This window comes from Portunus trituberculatus, chromosome 46 (assembly GCF_017591435.1).
Source record: "Portunus trituberculatus isolate SZX2019 chromosome 46, ASM1759143v1, whole genome shotgun sequence".
Taxonomy (NCBI): domain Eukaryota; kingdom Metazoa; phylum Arthropoda; class Malacostraca; order Decapoda; family Portunidae; genus Portunus; species Portunus trituberculatus.
This window is the reverse complement of record NC_059300.1, coordinates 12,108,128-12,128,127: the sequence shown is the minus strand read 5'-3', so window position 1 is coordinate 12,128,127 and position 20,000 is coordinate 12,108,128. Positions and strand designations below refer to the sequence as shown.

Here is a 20,000-nt window from a genome sequence, read left to right as displayed (position 1 = left end):
AAAAGAGAAACAGAAGGATCAGCTTGTGTGGTGGAGAAAGAAGACAGGAACCGCCAGTGATTGTATGATAAGTGCAGTGACTGTACTATTTCTGGCTGGTAATTGGTTAGTGTTATTACAATAAATATTTAATTACAGAGCAAATCTTCATTGTTCCCTCCACAAAAATTGCATGCTCAGCAGTCCCACATCTGCCTATTACCCAAAACTTTTTTTTGCCCCACCACTAAGCTTATGTATCATCTATAGCAGGGGTGTCCAATCTGTGGTCAGTGCATCCCTGGAGATACACAAAATAGATCACAAAGGGACATGTAAAGACAAGGAGCACACATGCATGCATGCAAGCACTTGCACTTGCACGCATGCACACACCAGTAACTTCCTCTATTCTATGAAGCAAAGAGAAGGTGGGGGAAGAGGGACGGGTACAAAGGAAGGCCATGTGTTGTACATGTGTGAGAGCAGTGCTGAATGCCAAGGAACCACTCACTAATGCTGAGTCTTGTCTTGGGGGTCAGTGTGTGGGCGACTTTTTTAATAACATACAAGCTTACATATACTGATAGTTGTGGGCTGGGTGGGATTGGAGGGGTGGAGGTATGTAACAGTGTAAGGTAGAAAAGGATATACAACAGGTGGAAATGTTTAGACAGCACTGATCCATAGTACTGGTCAAGGCACTTTGTTTCTACAATGGCATGCTGTAGCTCCCATGATCACATATTATAAGTCAATCATTTTGTGAAAATTTCCTTCTAAAATGTTAAACAGTAATTAAGAAAAGAGTAATAATAAACCATACAATAATTTCTTCCCTCTATATAAACAGGCATGTGACCCAGACATAACATAATATTGAGAAAATACCACTTTTATCATATCTATTCCATTCATAAATGGCAACTTTGTACTTTTCTTATAAATGGTGTACCCAATGGCCTTGCAACTGCCTTTACACAACCATATTTTCTTTCCACATGGTCAAACCAACAGTTTTCCTATTCTCATGACTAAACTGATATTTTGTCATAATATTGCTTCTCCATTTCTCACATATTTGCTGTTCATTCTCCTTTGTCTCACAATATCAAGTTCCTTTGAAAGGTCAAGACAATGCAGACATCCAACTAGTTCATAATGTATAGCTGGGTAATAATCTTGAAGGATGGAAGTTCATCTGATTTTGTCTCATCCTTGATAAACAACCACACAACCAGCATATATATCTACTTGGCACACTGTGAATTATGAAGACTTGTACCCTGCCTATCTTCCCTTGGAAGTAATAAAGCCCTAATACTTAAGTAAATTAACTGATGTATACACAAGAAACTGAAATATATATAAATGAAAAGTAGAAAGCCTGAATTTGTATGGAATTTTTTTTTTTAATTCTAACACATGCTAAAAGTTCCTATTTGAGTTAAATTTCTTTGCACATAGCAGCTCCAACCTAGTATTTGAGTGAGTGTGTGTGTGTATTTACCTAGTTGTAGTTTTACAGTGTCTGGGCTTTATGCTCATGTGGCCCGTCTCCATATCTACACTTATCCAATTTCTCTTTAAAACTATGCACACTCGTTGCTGACACCACTTCCTCACTCAAACTGTTCCAAGTCTCAACACATCTTTGTGGGAAACTATATTTTTTTAACATCTCTTAGACATCTTCCCTTCCTCAGTTTCTTAATATGCGATCTTGTGTTTCTAATGTCATATTCTTCTCTCAAGATTAGTTTCTCATTATCCACTTGATCCATTCCGTGTGTGTGTGTGTGTGTGTGTGTGTGTGTGTGTGTGTGTGTGTGTGTGTGTGTGTGTGTGTGTGTGTGTGTGTGTGTGTGTGTTTCACTGTTTGATCTGCTGCAGTCTCTAACGAGACAGCCAGACGTTACCCTACGGAACGAGCTCAGAGCTCATTATTTCCGATCTTCGGATAGGCCTGAGACCAGGCACACACCACACACCGGGACAACAAGGTCACAACTCCTCGATTTACATCTTGTACCTACTCGCTGCTAGGTGAACAGGGGCTACACGTGAAAGGAGACACACCCAAATATCTCCACCCGGCCGGGGAATCGAACCCTGGTCCTCTGGCTTGTGAAGCCAGCGCTCTAACCACTGAGCTACCAGGCGTGTGTGTGTGTGTGTGTGTGTGTGTGTTGTAAAATTCACAACAAATAGCAAACATCTCAATCAATATAATTGTTCTACTCACCGGAGGAAAGGAGTTTGTTGACGCAGGCGCTGGGACGGTGGGCTGAGCAGTAGAGCCCAGCACAGTGGTAGTGGTTGGTGGGGTGCTTACTCTCAAGGGTAATGGCAGTTGAGATGACCCCATGGTAGTAGCCGTTGGTGGGGAAGAGAGCGAGTTGGACAGGGCTGGCGAACTGGCGCTGGTGACACCCCCAACTGAAACAGCATTCATAACAGGAGGTGCCGTGACCACTGGCACTGTGGATGGGGCAGTCACAGAGGGGGCAGAAGGGACTGAGGGAGGTCTAGGAGGCTTTGTTCCCGGCACTGCTGGTGTCCGACCTTTACGGCCCTTGCCACCTTTGCTAGTAGCATCCTCTACTTCAATTTCATCCTTGGGCATCGCTGCCACTTTTGTTAAAAATATCTTTTCTAGAGTCTGTGCCATTAACACTACGTCCTCACCAGGCTTATTATACACATAGCAATTAGTAAACATAGTGTTGAAGTCTTGTATACACTCTTTGGCACTCCAGTAATATTTATTTTCAAGGCGTTTCTTAATAGTGCCCAGGTCCATAGGGTGCTTTATTATTTTGTGGTAGTCAGGTAAATTGAGCTTCATGGCATCCACTGGCTGGTGAAACGGCCAAGCAAACTGGTGTTTCCAAACAGTCTTCATCACTTGCTTCTGGATGTACTGAAGCTGATTTGTAACACGTCCAGGTCTATGAGGTGGAGGGGTGAAGGGAGGCTGTACAATGCCATTAATAGGGTCTATGACAGGTTCCTCTCTTGGTGGGGGCTCAACTGTCCCTCCCACCTTAGGGGGAGAGTCCACCTGCATGCCCCCTCCGTTTGTCTCCTCCATGGTTATGTCTCTGTACAGGTGAGAAAAAAGAAAGTATTAAACAAAAGTAATGGTAATAATTACAACATACTTATTAATCTAATTCTTAAGATAACTACTTAAAAGAATTGAAGATAAAAAAAAAATCAGGTAGATCCTGATCCTGTAGGCTTTGCAAAATATTCATGAAAGAATACTGTACTCACATCAACATGCCAGTGAAATCAAAGGGCAATTGATAGTTTGAGATAAAACTCCTCAGAATGACTATTCATAAAACTAATAGAGGGTTTAGGAGTCTCAACACTAAATTCATTACAATGAGAACAGAACTCCTAACATAAACATAACATACACAATTGCTAAACTTTGCACCAGAGAGAGAGAGAGAGAGAGAGAGAGAGAGAGAGAGAGAGAGAGAGAGAGAGAGAGAGAGAGAGAGAGAGAGAGAATTTTGGTGCCAGATAATCATCTTGCCAACGATAGCAAGTGCAATCCATTTTCATATCCCCATTCTAGAACACACTTTATGAGTTTCTCAAATAATCGCCAGCTGCAAAACTTTAGCTCTTCAAACACAAAGATAACATGTAGACACTTTATACAGAATAAGGAAACTCTGTAATATATTTGTCAGTTTTCTTTCTGGTAAATCCAATAGTACGGACTAATACTTCAACTTGGTAATATAGTTAATTTTCATGCAACAGGCAGTGTGTGCAGAAGCAGGGTGCAACAGGTTGGCAGCTTCACTTCCTCACATTTACTTCAGTTACACAAGGTATCAGTATATACATTATAAATACAATACTGTTCCACTAGTTTCATCATTCATATTTCACGATCTGAAGTTTTGCAATTTCTTCTCAGCACAAAAGCAAAATAGAAATAACAAAGGGAAGACAAGGCCATCAAAGGCAATATGCTTTGTCACGTCATCTGTCACTAAGGCTACCAGTGTAATCTTTGGTTGTTTAGGTGATGAGGTCTGCCTTTCATACAACACAACCCATTTTCATACAGTAACTTTTTTTTAAAGATCATTTATCATATTTTGCATTTTGATCTTAATTTTGTTACTTTATAGACTGTTCAACAGAGGTTTGCAATTACGGCCAGCATATGTTAGGGAAGTAGATATTTTGTTTAATAGGAGCATAGTTCAATAGTAGTTTGTAGGTACATCATTTGAATTAACTTGATGTGAAGACTTCTCCAGAACAAACTAATATATAGCACACAGATACATACATACATACATACATACATACATACACACACACACACACACACACACATGCACACACTTTCTAATCCTTCTGCTATTGAACGTACATGAAAAAAATTACTTTGCCATTTTCTAATCCATGTTTATGTCCTTACCATTTCATCTATAACAGAATGCTCATTACATTGACAACTGCAAAACATTTTGAGTTGAACTCCCTCACCAGCACAATGTGATCACTGACATGTGCATGAAATCAAACTTCCTGCAGTGTAACTTTTCTTCTTTGTTACACCACGATCTAAAATCTAAATGAAGCCATTTCAGTACTTTAACTATCAAGCAACGCAACCATGGGGAGGTGATGGCGTAGTGGATAAGGTGGTGAGTGTGGGATCAGGCAGACGTCCACACATAGGTTTGAATCCCACCATGAACTGCCTTGAAACTTTGCCATTTGTCGAGTGGTTTAAAGTTACCTACAAGTTACCATGCCACCCAGGTTCTAGGTGGTTACACCAAAGATGGCTTGGATGGTGATATGGGCCCTATTATAGGTACCATTATAAATAAAATTGCCTGCACCACTAATGGGTGAAAGCTGAACAGTGCTTCCCATATACTCTTCAAGTATACTTACAGGCGCTATAGGCCATAACATACATACATACATCCATACACACATATATATATATATATATATATATATATATATATATATATATATATATATATATATATATATATATATATAGATAGATAGATAGATATATATATATATATATATATATATATATATATATATATATATATATATATATATATGATCATCCTTCATTGAGTTACCTAGGTACTGTACCATGTAGTTTATTCATTAGGACAAAAGCCAACCTTATTCAACTTCTCTGTACCAATATGTAGCTTGCATATTGTGGTCAGTAAGGCTTAGACTGCTCCTCCAGTAGAGGCTGACACATGAAGGAATGTGACAGTGAATAATGAAAGTGAAGGTGAGGGTGAGAATGTATGATGTGTTGGCTACCAATATATAAGTGATGTCAACCTGATTCAAAGACGGACAGAACTGGCCAGTCTCATAACACATCTTTGTATCTATACATGGTAAATATCAGCAGAGATCATCTCAGCAAATTTATAAAATGAAGTAGATGCAAACTTTGCACAAATCCAGTTGGAATAAATCTTAAAAATTTACACAAAAAAACCATAACCATAACCATTTTACTTAGATTGATTATTTGATTGTCATCATAACATATACAACTTTGGCAACCCTCAAGTTTTTATGTCTTCACATGATTTTTTTGTTCTTTAAACTATCTTCTAATTGGGGGGATGGAAGACAAAGAAGAAAATGAAATGAAAGATAAATATGAACAAATAAATATGAATAAATAAAAAAATAAAAATAATAATAATAATAAAAAAAATTGATAACTGTGAATACAAATGCAGCTTACCTCAAATCCTGTACACTATTTCTAAGGAGAAAAACAATGAAAATAAATAAAAAAAATCCTTCTCTCCCTATCACCGAAGGCAAACACAAGCCACACACCCACACCAGTGAACCAGTGCAGCTTGCAAGGGGCGGGGTGAACCAGCAACACACTCCACAGTTATTAGGGCAGTGTGAATCTTATCCCTACCTTCAACAACAAAGATTGGTATTTCCTCTAGTGATTGGGTTCTAGTGAGTCATTGTCTTCATATTACTTGCAACAAATAACAAGCATTCCTATGAGATTTTTCTTTTTCCTTCTTTTTTTTTCATCTTTAATTGAAAAGCCTCCAGGTATGTACTTTGAAAACCAAGATGTGGCTACATCGTGAGTGAACAATCACTATTTTTTAAATATTTATGTACAGATTTTTCATATTCATATGGACACTTTAAGGTTCTCAAAGTTTTTGTTTTCTTTATGGTAAACTTGCTTACATGATTTTCTTTGGTCAATTGAACTCAACAAGAATAAATTTTTATTTCAAATACATGAGTTTTAAAACTGACAAGCTTTCTATCATGGGATGTGGTTATCCTTAGGATATTAATAATTTCCTGAATGTTAGAGCTCTTTTATTAGTGGAGTTTTTCAGTCATTATATTCATTTTGATCTGGTGGATACAGGCTTTCATTAAAGGAAAAGGTTCCATAGATATACCCGTTTTCCTACAAAAATACCTTTACTAAAAGGATTTCAAGGACTTTATTAATTCATACTATGAAGGGATAGAACAAATATATATGAAATTTTTTTTTTAAACAGAGCAGTATCAAATATTACAGTACTTGCACCATGCCACTACAACACCTCTTGTACAATTTCAGGTCACTTTAGAAAGAAATTATACAACACACTGAATTATGAAATCAAGAATTTTGAGCAAATGCCATGAAAACAAACAGAAAAAATGTGACAAGATGAAAATAATTATGGTGCCTGATCCTTAGGCCATGGGATGTATGTACACAATCATGGATGTTATCTTAAAAAGAGAACCTCATAATATAACAAAGGAAGGAGAGAGAGAGAGAGAGAGAGAGAGAGAGAGAGAGAGAGAGAGAGAGAGAGAGAGAGAGAGAGAGAGAGGTTGGATACTAAGGGAAATTTTCGTGCCTAAGCCAAAGAAAGAACAATGGACATAAGCTTACTGAATGACAAATAAAGGCTATATAAATAAGAATGATATAAAAAAGCAGCAGCACCCAATAACAAAATTTTGCAGCACGGCACACAGATCAGAGTACAGGAGAAGGGACAAACAATGGCAAAATTAACACAATAATAATGATTAAAACCACTGATTTGTTGAAAACAAACTCAATGTGTGCAAGAACTCATATAATTTCTTGGGAACACAATCCAAAAACTAAGCAGGCTGGGTCTGTGTGATCACTGAAGCTTTGCTTTAAAAATATCAAATTAGGGAAGAAAACCAACATAAATAACAAGGATTGATGAACCTACTCTAAAAAGGAAATACTGGATGAACTACAATACATGGTCTGAAAGGTAACATGCATCTAGACCCATAAACTGTGGTAGCACCCATCCTGCTCAGAAATAACATGTAGCAGCCATATTACTTGTCCAATACTATTTAAACAGCACAGAAACACATTGGATGGCTGTGGATTCCAAAGTGTGTGTGTGTGTGTGTGTGTGTGTGTGTGTGTGTGTGTGTGTGTGTGTGTGTGTGTTAGATCTTCAAGAATTGAAAAAAAATATTGGTAAAATAGATAACAATGGTTTTAATCACAGATCTTCAATTAGGCAATACGATTAAATGTAAACAAGCATGAATTGATACGATAATGGTGGTGATATTTTTGCTAATAATTTCTTGGCTCTGTAATTGAAAAATTTAACTGCTTTGTAACTGGTTATTACTTTTTTTTTCCATCCCATGGTAAATGTGCCAGACGTAAAAATGGTTCATTCCTTAGGAACACAACATGGCAATCCTTTCTTCCGTCAACATTCATCATTCACTAGCAATGACTGTAAGGGCACGCACGCACGCATGCACACGCACACACGCACGCACACACACACACACTGCCTTCACTATTGGTAATTAAGGCATGCTATTCAAGTCTATGAGATCAAGGTCAATGTCTAAGCTACAGAGGAATGCTTTTAGCCATAATCTGCAGACTGAACTTTAATTCCAAAAACTTTACAAGTAAAAAATAAATTCAAACAAAACTTGCACTTGTCAAGCATCATCCTGTCATGTCCATAGGGAGGGTATCTCAAAGATTACACAACTTCAACTACTACATAGTATTTCCATTACAGTATTTTGAAAGTTTACTTCAAAGGCATTATAAAATGTATATAATTGGGCTTATATTTGGGATATGACACCATAATGATGAATAAGTGGAATTTTCTCCAGATTTACTTTTCATTACACGTGTCAATCGATATCTACACAGTTAAGAGTGTTAAAGGAGATTACCACGAAGGACTTTGGTTACTGATGTCAATATGTTATAACTAGGTTTAAAAAATTGTTAAATCAACTGAGTTTAACACAATCTATACCACAGGTAACTGTTATTACACTAATAAAAACTTGCAGGAATATATAAAAATCAAATTAATCAGATCTCAGGTAAAAGAACACTGTAATAGTTAAGTAACAAAAGCAGTGCTGATGACTGACAACAATAACAGGAGATATGAATGAGTAGATACTGTCTTGCTCCATTCCAGGCATGCACTGAAGTAATGCTAAGATAAATCAGTAAGCAGATAAATAACTGGACCATTATGAAGCATGATGGCATGAAATAAAACAAATGTCACGGCAAGGTAAGACGACACGCAATTCTTACATACCAACAAACGATGGGTGCTGAGGCTTTAAAGAGACAATCTTCTACAAAATAACAAGGTTATTGAAATACGTACTTCAGATGGGGAGTGGAGAGCAAGGACTAGAATGTAGTACGAAGATGAATAAACAAAAGCAGCTGGAGACTCTTCTGCCATGGAGAAGTGCCAAGAATGGATGTTAAGAAAGTATAGATAGGTAAAGTATAATTTGAATACAAGAAACCTCACTAATAAATGGTACAGTACTGAAGTTTCAAAAGCATTTACTATCATGCATCACACTTCAATTATTGATACACATAAGATCAGGGACATTCAAATATATCAATCAATCAAACTATATATATATATATATATATATATATATATATATATATATATATATATATATATATATATATATATATATATATATATATCTCTCTCTCTCTCTCTCTCTCTCTCTCTCTAATAAAAAAATTTTAAAATACTATATATACACACACACACACACACACACAATATTCTCATACAAGAAAATAATCAACTGATTACATCAATCAATAACCAAACTATTAAAATTACATAGACTGAATGAAATCTGCTAAAGAGCACAGAAGGTCTGACTGGTAGCATGATAAAACACAAGTCCAGCATTACAAGATTTTTCAAAAGAGGAAGTTTTACTGTTCAGTTACAGGAATGTTAATAATCTTACAAGTCAATTTTCACACTGCCATCAAGACATTGTTGCCCTGCTTCTGCATTTTGCTTCAAGTGTGTGACTGGACAGAATTAAAAGACAAATATGTACCAGTCTCATTTAGAATAACTTCAATACACAACTGGAGCCAGAGGAGCAAAAAATGCAGATTTAGGTAACCCTGGTACCACCTGCAGCTTTGACACACACACACACACACACAGAAAGCACACCAACTTTCTCAATATTAAATGGTTCACCACTACCTTTGTCCCTTTTGGTGCTCATCCCAAAGCAAGGTAATGACACATATTGGTTTGGAAGAATTCTACAAAACCAGCAGAACCAAATACAAACTAAAACACTATTAAAGTGGCCTCATCAGATTTTACACCTCTACCTTCCATAACAATTCCCTTCACTATATTGCACATAAACACTTACTACATTAGTATATTGCAAGATTTTTCATCCACATTCATCTATCTATTAATCAAAGACAAGATTCTAACGAATAAAAGTAATCATAACAAACTTATAGGGCAGTCCAGAAATTCTTAAAAAACAAAAATTTATTTTAAGATGTACATATATGTATTGTACTCTTTCAATTCATGTTTGCCCCCCCTCCCCAAAAAAGTAAAATATAGTTTTTAGTCGCTTGTAAATCATCAAGTGTAATCAAATACCTATACTGATTCTTTTGTTACAAATAAATACTGCAACAAATGCCCATAACTGCTAAACAAGGTGTCTACTTGACCTTCACCAGGATTCACAGCAAATTGCAGATTACAGTACTATATCCCAGTTTGTTACTTGGCAAAAAAGATAAACACTTGAGAAATAACATTTTTTTTTTTTCTCTGCTAAAAGTATGATGAGCTTCATAATGTTTAACTGGGTCACCTGTCAGCGTGTCCTCTAACCAATCTTACATAATCAAACTTGTTCCATGCTCCAACTACATAACTGAACCTATCCCATACTCTAACTAAACCGAACCTGTTACATACTCCAACTACATAACCAAACCTATCCCATACTCTAACTACATAACTGAACCTGTTCCATACTCCAACAACATAATCAAACCTGTTCCATACTCTTAACTAACCTATTCCAACGCAGCCCAAGCCAAACCACTAAGGCACAGGCCATGGCAGAAGGCAATGCAAGCTTCCTTTGTCATCCAGCACATGCACTGCAAATGAGTGACTGTCATTTTCTATGAATGAACGTTCATGCCAGGCATAATATGTTCTTTATATACAGCAAGTAACTATGAAGCATCCTCACTATCCATCTGCCAATCCCTCCTGTGTGTGTGTGTGTGTGTGTGTGTGTGTGTGTGTGTGTGTGTGTGTGTGTGTGTGTGTGTGTGTGTGTGTGTGTGTGTTTCACTGTTTGATCTGCTGCAGTCTCTGACGAGACAGCCAGACGTTACCCTACGGAACGAGCTCAGAGCTCATTATTTCCGATCTTCAGATAGGCCTGAGACCAGGCACACACCACACACCGGGACAACAAGGTCACAACTCCTCGATTTACATCCCGTACCTACTCACTGCTAGGTGAACAGGGGCTACACGTGAAAGGAGACACCCAAATATCTCCACCCGGCCGGGGAATCGAACCCCGGTCCTCTGGCTTGTGAAGCCAGCGCTCTAACCACTGAGCTACCGGGTGTGTGTGTGTGGCAATTTCCAATATTTTTTTTTGAGATAAGATAAACTTGCTAGTCTTTGCAGTAATTGATGCATTATGATCAGCACATGCACAATCACACATGAAACAGAGAGAGAGAGAGATAAAGGGATATATAGTTCATGGGGTGGGTGGGTGGGTGTGTGTGTGTGTGTGTGTGTGTGAGACAAGTGCTCAGATGCATGCATCTCCTTGGACAAAGTTATTTCAAACTGATTCTTGCTACTAACTTGTAGCTATAATAAATAACTATTTCCAGAGGATGTTAATAATGCCAATGTTCATCTTTTTAACTGTTTTAAACATGCAGGCACATCACATCAAATTCCGTGGTCACACATAAAAAAGACAGCCCTCCATGCATACACAGTCAATGAATGACATTAGGATCAACTAATATGTGCAAGTGCTGGAATAGTCTTAACACTTAAGTTGCTGAAACAATTCAATATCCCCTCAAACCTTTAAAAAGATGCAGATATTTCAAAAGTATAGACTGCAGTAAATTCTTGGATCACACATAACAAGGAAGCACAAAAGACTAATACTTGTCACTGAATGGTGTGACAAGCATGCCTTGTAACAGGTAAGCAGGTCACCTTATGAGTACTATTAACAATACCGCAGGTCAGGAAGGACGTGTACTCTGATCAATGGTTGAGGTATCTTAACACCTACACCAACCAAAGCCGACCAACAGCACTCAGCTTCGCTTGGATCTTAGCTTATTTGGCCAACTATACCAGATTTATTAATGTATGAAATAAACAAATTGAAATTGAATAAAAAATAAACTAACCAAGCCAACCAAAAACTGTCTGATATCAGCCAGCAGCAACAAAACAACTGAATGCACAACAAAAAATTTCTTGCTGCTGGACTTATCAAAATAATTCCAAAATTTATTCAATGGACAGATCACTAAATTATCAAAACAATTCCAAAATTTATTAAATGGACAGATCAATAAATTATCAATATAATTCCAAAATTTATTCAGTGGACAGATCACTAAATTCACTATCAACAGAAGCTAAGGAATAATTTAATAAAAAGCATAGTCACTTCACCTGGTTTAAATTCTCAAAGTGAGCTTGGCCTACAGCCACACTCAGGAGCTAATAGCAAATCCATGAGACTGCTACACTGCAGAGGGGCTACCTAAGATTTCCATGGCATTAATTCTTACTGAAGCCCGCCACACTGCTTCTCGCTATTAGGAAGGAGTGTAAAGGCATTCTCCAGCAAGCTGGATGGGCCACTGGGGAGTCCCTAAGGTAGACTGATGTGAAGGCATGGGAAAACATCAGACCTACACATGTGGTACTTCCTATCACCTCTAACACCTTATCACATTCAAATACACAAATAAGCGTCCAGCGCACCAACCCAGCACGGAATAACTGCCGCACACAATCATGGCTGCTGGCCCTCCATTCAAACTGATGTACCCACGGAGTCTAACCTAACCTTGCTGCCGCCTTGTCCTGCCCGTTATGCACTGCTACCAACACAAATACGTCACTGAGAACCGGGAAACGTGTCTGCCTACGGTAGAAATACGTTTTGCCAAGCTTCTCTATCTTCAGACACTCCTAACGGCCACAGTCAAGGGCATTCTCAAATTAACCCTACAGCCACCTATAACCCCTACCCGGTCCTCCCCTGCCTTCTCTATTTACTCAGGGTGCATGAGGGAAACCTTAACCTTGCCTAGTCCTGCATAATAGCGGCTACTGATTGCATAACCCTATTAACGGTTTTTGCAAAAATATGCAACCAGTCACCTGGGTCAATAACAACCATTCTAGTGCCCCCCAGCCTCCCACTGTACAATACATCAATCACACTTGTAATACTCACAGTCTAGTCTGCCCAGGAATCATATTCGCTACGAGAGAAAAGCGAGGAAACAATACAAACGGACTCACAACAAACCCCGAGTCAGTCCAGGACGGCGCACGACGCGTCCCTCACCTCACACACGACGTTTTCTCGCCACTCAGACAGTTTCCATCACCACTGGTCACGCCAACACAGTCTGGGGCCTTTCTGGCATAACGCAACACACTGGAACAGGGCACACTCGCATTGCAACGTTAGGAATCACCACAAAACTTCCAAGGCAGTGGCTCTAGCGTCGGCCATAACGGCTTGGGTTTCAAAATGGCGGGTAGAGGACCTCAGAGGCGCCGGGACCCGCGCACTGCAAGGACGCCTCTACACCGCTCTCCCCGGACACTCACCACTCACACACCTCACCTTCAGGAGCTCTATCACCTCTAGAACGAATCTTGGTCATTTTCTTGCGATAAATTCAATGGAGAGCTCTAAAACGCGTTACCCGTTGAGGGCTTTTCCTCCTGTTTTCCTAGAGTTATGGCTGACTCAACTTTTGACGCAGGGAACCCACGCTCATCTTACTGTGGCTGGTATGGCGTTATACCTCAACGTAGACGAACTATAATAATGTAATACCCTCTGTTGACGGGAGTCGGTGTGTGCTGATAGCCGTGGTGGGCAGGATGACTACGGCCGTCCATGATTATTACAGATATCGGGCGGTGACGCAGCGCTCACAATGGCTCTACACCGCCGCCGCCGCCACACACCAGCCCCGCGCCAAGTCGCTGCCTGATTGGTCGATGACGGTCACATGACCACGCAACCTGTCCCAATCGCTCATATTCACTCATGGACACAGTTTATTCACCTTCTTTCCCAAAACTGATGCATTTCGAGGCGCAAAGATGCATCAAACATAAATCCAGACGCCTAGGAGCAGCCCCGCCTGGCCCTGAGGAGCACCGTGAGGAGCGTCTGCACCCCATGAGCCTCACAACATCATGGCCGTCTTGACGTCACACAGGGTTCCAATTATCTGAATGGGCGCCAAACACTCCCCAACTACAAACTCTCTTAAATGCACAAAAAGTTAGAGGGAAATTCTTCAAATCAAGCGGGAACAACATTACTTTTATCAACCACTATCGCAAAATAATGCGCGGCTGTTACCTTTCCTTATTTCTGTATTTGAGATTATTGTGGTTGCAGCGCGGCCCACATGGCAGTGTTTGTTGTGGTATTGTAGATGGAGGAGCGGGGAGCCTCAGGAGATTGTGTACACTTCTTGCTTTACCCTACAGGTGAAAGTTTACCCATTAAGAATTTATTTCCATTAGTATCACTCTGTGGAGAAACGCACGAATGAACAGTAGCCATAAAACTCACGGATATTTCTCGCAATTCCAGTTCTCTCTGTGATACTTCTCTTTTACATTTAGATAATGTTATGTTTGGTGCAGGATATAAGTGATGCAATACATTCACATAAAGCCGAACTGAGTTAGATGGTGTAAATTGTGTAAAGTACCTTATACTACTGTAAAAAAAAAACTTCAAACCAGGAACCAGCGGGATACATCAATTACTGCAAAGAATCACATTCTTATCAGACAGTCACCACGTACTACGAAGTCTCCGTTATCTGAGGACCGTGATACAGGAGCAGCCGATGCCTAAATTCATACATTAATGAAGAATAGTGTTTCCTTTACTTACAATAATGGGTGGCGTTGACTAGTTTTGGTGAGTGGTGACACCCCGTCAAGTACCAGCACAGCAAATGTCATGTGCTTGGTCTAAGAGTGGGCCAGAATTTTTCTTTTTCTTTTGGTTAAAGATTAAGCATGGGGATTATTAGCTATTATTGTAAATATGATCTTATGTTTGACAAAGTTAACCCAAACTGGGCTTCCTAACAATTCATGGACAAACTGAAATTCAATTCCTTCAGATTATTAAACTATTACTGTTGTTATTGGTGCTGTTACTGTTACTACTACCACCATTATTACTACTACTACTGCACTATTAGTTGCAAGTTTAACTTTTTTTTTCAGTTTTTGTCCATCGTGAGTGTATTAATGAATAACTGGATCCACCATGACTGAAGAACAGAGGTCAAATGACAACTCATCTAGCACGAAGCCTGCAAGTCACACTCTTGTAAGAAAACCATGTTTTCTTCCATAGTGATACAGTTAACATGTATGATGAGTGATTTCATGACTTTATTTTCAAATGGGAGAAATTTTAGGAATTTGTACAGAATCCAGTGTGCCACACATGAAGTGAATCATTATTGAGGGAAGGATAAGCAAGGTATGATGTAACTTGGTTAGAAGGCATTAGTTGTCACAATGTAAGGGTTAAATTCTCTCTCTCTCTCTCTCTCTCTCTCTCTCTCTCTCTCTCTCTCTCTCTCTCTCTCTCTCTGTTTATTTCCTTTACTTATTTATTTCCTACATTCTCTTACCTTGTCTTCTTTCCTTCTTTCTTTACCTACCTTTATTCTCTCTCTCTCTCTCTCTCTCTCTCTCTCTCTCTCTCTCTCTCTCTCTCTCTCTCTCTCTCTCTCTGTGTTTATAATAGTTTTCGTTTTACCTAAGTCACATTACAATATTTAAAAAGGTGCACTGTTTGATTCTGACTTGAAATATTTCAGAAACCGAACTATATGCTCAAGTACACACTCTCAGGCCACTCTAAAGCTATATCATCTGTAAAGTTCAGTCCAACAGGAGATTGGCTGGCAAGTTCATGTAAGTATACTTGTTTACTGTACAAACTTAAGTTTCAAAAGTGAATAATTATATCCTCCAAAATAGATATCATGTAGATATCATAGTCAGGGCTCTTACTGACCTATTTATTACCCACTAAGCAATTCTTGCATAATTCATTAGTGCTTGGAAATTTAAATGTGCTGAAAGACAGAATTTACTATATATTATGGTAACTATTTTTCAACAGCTGCTGACAAAGTGATCAAAATATGGGGTGCATATGATGGAAAATTTGAAAAAACACTCTCTGGGCACAAACTAGGCATCAGCGATGTGGCTTGGTCACATGACAGTCGGTTGCTTGTTTCAGCCTCAGATGACAAGACACTCAAAATTTGGGAACTTGCTTCAGTAAGTATTACCTACTTGGGGTTTTATTTACCACATACATTTGCCAAGCTGATGGTACCATGTAGGGCAGAAGTGTTGAACACACTCACTTTCACCTACAATCATTCAAACATTCCCACACCAATGATAAGCCACTGAGTGTCTCTCTCTCTCTCTCTCTCTCTCTCTCTCTCTCTCTCTCTCTCTCTCTCTCTCTCTCTCTCTCTCTCTCTAACCATTTTAGCATTATGAAGCATAAATTACGCATAACAAAATTTAGCTGTTATTTTCATATCCAGTTTATTGTGCTAGGAAAGAAAATAAAATAATAATAATGTGAGAAATAACTACTGAATTGAATAGCAGGTCCACATTTCCTTCAGCTATTGTTATTTTATCTCGTGCATCTCATTGGGAGAGAACATAGATAAGGAGCCCATACTCATCTTAATTTTAGGTTATAGTTCAGATTCTGTTAATGTTGAGGGTTCTTAGATATGTTGTTCAGGAATGTTGGAGGTTATTTTTATTTGTATTAATGTTATAAACTGATCCTCAAAAGTTTTTCTTATGTAGCCCTTGAGAATAAACATGGGGCTTGAGGGAGGAGCTGTACAGATGCACAGTGATAAAAGTAAATACCATTGTAAATTGAAAAGTTACAGCAAACTCAATAAATAGAGCCAGAATTGAATTATAAGGCAGTGTGAAGAAAGTTTGTCTTCTTTCATTTTATATGATAGTCTTCCCTCTTACATAGATAAACTCATATTCGTCGTCTTTTTTTCTAGGTGTAGTCAAGGTATTTTCAGCTTGAGTCTGTTTTGATCATTAATGTTCTTATATTTTATCTCCAATTTGTCAGGCATTGTTCTCTCCTGTCATCTTTAGGCATGCTCTCCACCATTTACCATTACATACATTTTTCTCTCATCCATCTATGAGTTATAGTTTAGCTTCTCAATCTACATCCTTTTTTCCCTCTCCCATCTAATAATTTCCTTATATAGGAGAGCTCTCCTTTCTTGGTTTGGCAAATCTTCATTGAAATCTATAAAATCTTCAAATTACCACATCGTATTTCAAATTTTGCAGTATTCATCATCTTTTACATTGTAATAAGATTAAAGAAAAATACTGTATATCTTTTTGCAAGTAATATTGTTATTTATATTCATTAATGTTTTATTTATTTACAGGGAAAATGTGTAAAAACACTGAAAGGACACAGTAATTATGTATTCTGTTGCAACTTCAATCCCCAGTCAAATCTCATTGTCTCAGGCTCTGTAAGTATTTTTAAGATTTGAGCTTGAATATGTTTACCAAATGATTAAGATAAAATGGATATTGCATATTGCTATATGATCCAGTTGTAGGAAGTTCATGTTACAACTGCATAGGATATTTCAGTTTGACGAGAGTGTACGAATATGGGACGTGAAGACAGGCAAATGTCTGAAAACCCTACCTGCACATTCTGATCCAGTCAGTGCTGTTAACTTCAATCGAGATGGAACCCTAATAGTGTCCAGCAGCTATGACGGTTTATGGTATGTAGCTTCCAAATTTTAAATGATTTGTGGTGTTTTTTTTTTTTTTTTTTTTTTTTTTTTTTTTTTCCCAATTTACTAACTCAATGGCATGGCATTTTTTGGATCTATCGTAGTAGAGTCACAATCTGCAACTCCTTCACCAGCCTCTGAGTCCCCTTGGAGAGGACCACGAATACCTCCAGATTGATATGCTTTACTGGTATCAACCCTAAGTGTTTTGACACTTCCCTCAACTTTTCTTTTTAACCTATGCAACATTTGCAGTTTTAGATATAACTTTCAGTTCTTAGAATGTTATCTGTCCTCTACTAAACTTCATCTTTTCCTTACTGAAACACAAGTATCTAAGACAACTGACAATAGTCCATCTATTTCATTCTACATTATCTAAACTCATTTTCATTCCAAAATTGGGTGCTGCAACAACTTTGATGACTTGACTTGTTTTCGTGCCCCTGCTCTTAAATCTTCAGAGTTTTTCACTGTCTTGCTAAGGCTAGAGTCACTCTCAGACTAAATTTATCTGTGCTGTATTCCTCTCTCCTAACTCATATAACATAACATAACATAAATAATAGGATAACAAAGGGCCACCAGGGCCCATTTAGGTTATCCTGTATCAGTCGCACAGCGACCTCGTCATCAGTACTTAAAGATACACTTACAAGTACACAATACATTATATACTAATTCTAAATATTTGGCCCATTAACAGGGCTAAGTCCTGCAGTGAAATCCTCTACAATTTGTGGTCCCCATACATGGGGATCATGTCTTGTTTAACTATAGTAAATTTCTTATAAAAACTATCATGCAGTGCTATACATAATTATAAATCTAATAAATTTAAGTGCTTATCTAATCTGTTTTTAAACATTGTCAAACTAGTGCTATTTACAACCGTCTCTGGCAATGCATTCCAGAAGTCTACCACCCTATGACTAAAGAAATATTTTCTTATATCTAACCTGCAGCCTTGCTTTCTAATCTTCCTGCCATGATTTCTAGTCCTATTTCCCTCCTCTAAGGTAAAGAAAGATCTCACATCTATGTAGTTTGTATCTGAGAACATTTTAAATAACTCTATCATATCCCTCTTATACATCTCCTCTCAAATGAAAACATGTTTAATTCCTTTAATCTATCTCTATACTCCAGGCGCTTTAATGCTGGTATCATCCTAGTTGCTCTTCTCTGAACTGCTTCTAACATGTTGATATCCTGCCTATAGTGGGGTGACCAGGCCTGTATGCAATACTCTAAATGGGGCCTAACATAGGAATTATATAAGCTACGCACCACTTCCTTACTTTTATAACTAACATTTCTATTTATAAAACCCAGGATCCTATTTGCCCTATTTCTTGCTTCTAAACATTGCTTTGAAAATTTCATAGTCCTGTCTATCACTACTCCTAAATCCTTTCCTTCCTCTACTGCCTCTAGCCAACATCCCTCCATCTCATAGTTAAAGTTTGTGTTGTCTTTACCTAAATGCATAACCTGACACTTTTAGAATTAAACTCCATCTGCCACCTGTCTGCCCATGCTATCAGCCTGTCCAGGTCTCGTTGTATTCTGTAATTGTCCTTTTCACCCTGTACTGCACATGCTATCTTAGTATCATCTGCAAACTTTGATACTTTGCTACTAATTCCTATATCTAAATCGTTAATGTACACCAAGAAAAGAAGAGGTCCTAGCACTGATCCTTGGGGTACCCACTAACCACTTCCTTCCACTCAGACATTGCCCCATTTAATACTACTCTCTGTTTCCTATCAGAAAGCCATTCACTAATCCAATCAACTAACCTACCCCCTATCCCATGTAGTCTCAATTTGTACACTAGCCTCCTATGCGGTACCTTATCAAACGCCTTGCTAAAATCTAGATATATAACATCTATGCTATTTCCATCATCTAACTCCTTGGTAATATATTCTAAGATATCAAGCAAATTTGTAAGACAGGACCTCCCTGATCTGACTATAAGACTATAAGAAATCCTTTGACTACTTATCCTCCAAAGTGGAGCTCATTCCAACTCTTTCCTTTTGCAGAGATCTCCATTCTTGGGAGACTTTAATGGTTCACTAACAACTTTGCTTTTCCTCTCCCTTCACTGACCATCCTGATGAACTAGCCTTTAACTTTGCTATGCTCCAAGACGTAGAACATTGGTTCTCAAACTTTTCAAACTTAGAGAGCTCTTTCACACTTCCTGGTAGTCGGCAGGATCATCCTATGAGCCCCTCATCGAATGTTGGTAGAACCTCCCCCAAGTAGGTTAAATTTGGATGAGAAATAAGGGTGTATGTGGCTCCATAATGGGCCTGGTGATAAAAGAGATTAGCATGAAAAAGGAAGTTTTCAGTACAATATATCCTTGATGATGGTTGGCCCTCTTCCACATCACCATCCTGAGAGGCCGACATTTATTAATGTT

At 38.3% G+C, this 20,000-nt stretch overlaps 2 protein-coding genes across 12 annotated transcripts in view; one reads left to right on the top strand and one right to left on the bottom strand.

Moving 5' to 3' along the window:
* The window catches only part of LOC123520340 (bromodomain testis-specific protein-like), a 70,210-nt gene extending 56,321 nt beyond the window's left edge, over positions 1–13,889 (bottom strand). For 3 of the 9 annotated variants that reach the window (XM_045282555.1, XM_045282557.1, XM_045282564.1), the window contains exons 1-2: positions 13,516–13,677; positions 2,225–3,083 (exon numbers count right to left, since the gene is read on the bottom strand). In XM_045282555.1, the coding sequence (XP_045138490.1) occupies positions 2,225–3,083; positions 13,516–13,580 (924 nt within the window). In that variant the 5' untranslated portion in view covers positions 13,581–13,677. The other 6 variants (XM_045282561.1, XM_045282556.1, XM_045282563.1 and 3 more) reach the window with 6 other exon arrangements.
* Positions 13,890–14,050: 161 nt separating this feature from the next.
* LOC123520342 (WD repeat-containing protein 5) overlaps positions 14,051–20,000 on the top strand; it is an 8,143-nt gene continuing 2,193 nt past the window's right edge. Inside the window, exons 1-6 of one of the 3 annotated variants that reach the window (XM_045282565.1) lie at positions 14,051–14,183; positions 14,940–15,045; positions 15,545–15,641; positions 15,853–16,016; positions 17,195–17,284; positions 17,409–17,548. In XM_045282565.1, the coding sequence (XP_045138500.1) occupies positions 14,983–15,045; positions 15,545–15,641; positions 15,853–16,016; positions 17,195–17,284; positions 17,409–17,548 (554 nt within the window). In that variant the 5' untranslated portion in view covers positions 14,051–14,183; positions 14,940–14,982. Of the gene's footprint in view, positions 14,184–14,216; positions 14,626–14,939; positions 15,046–15,544; positions 15,642–15,852; positions 16,017–17,194; positions 17,285–17,408; positions 17,549–20,000 lie in introns of those variants that run through there. The other 2 variants (XM_045282566.1, XM_045282567.1) reach the window with 2 other exon arrangements.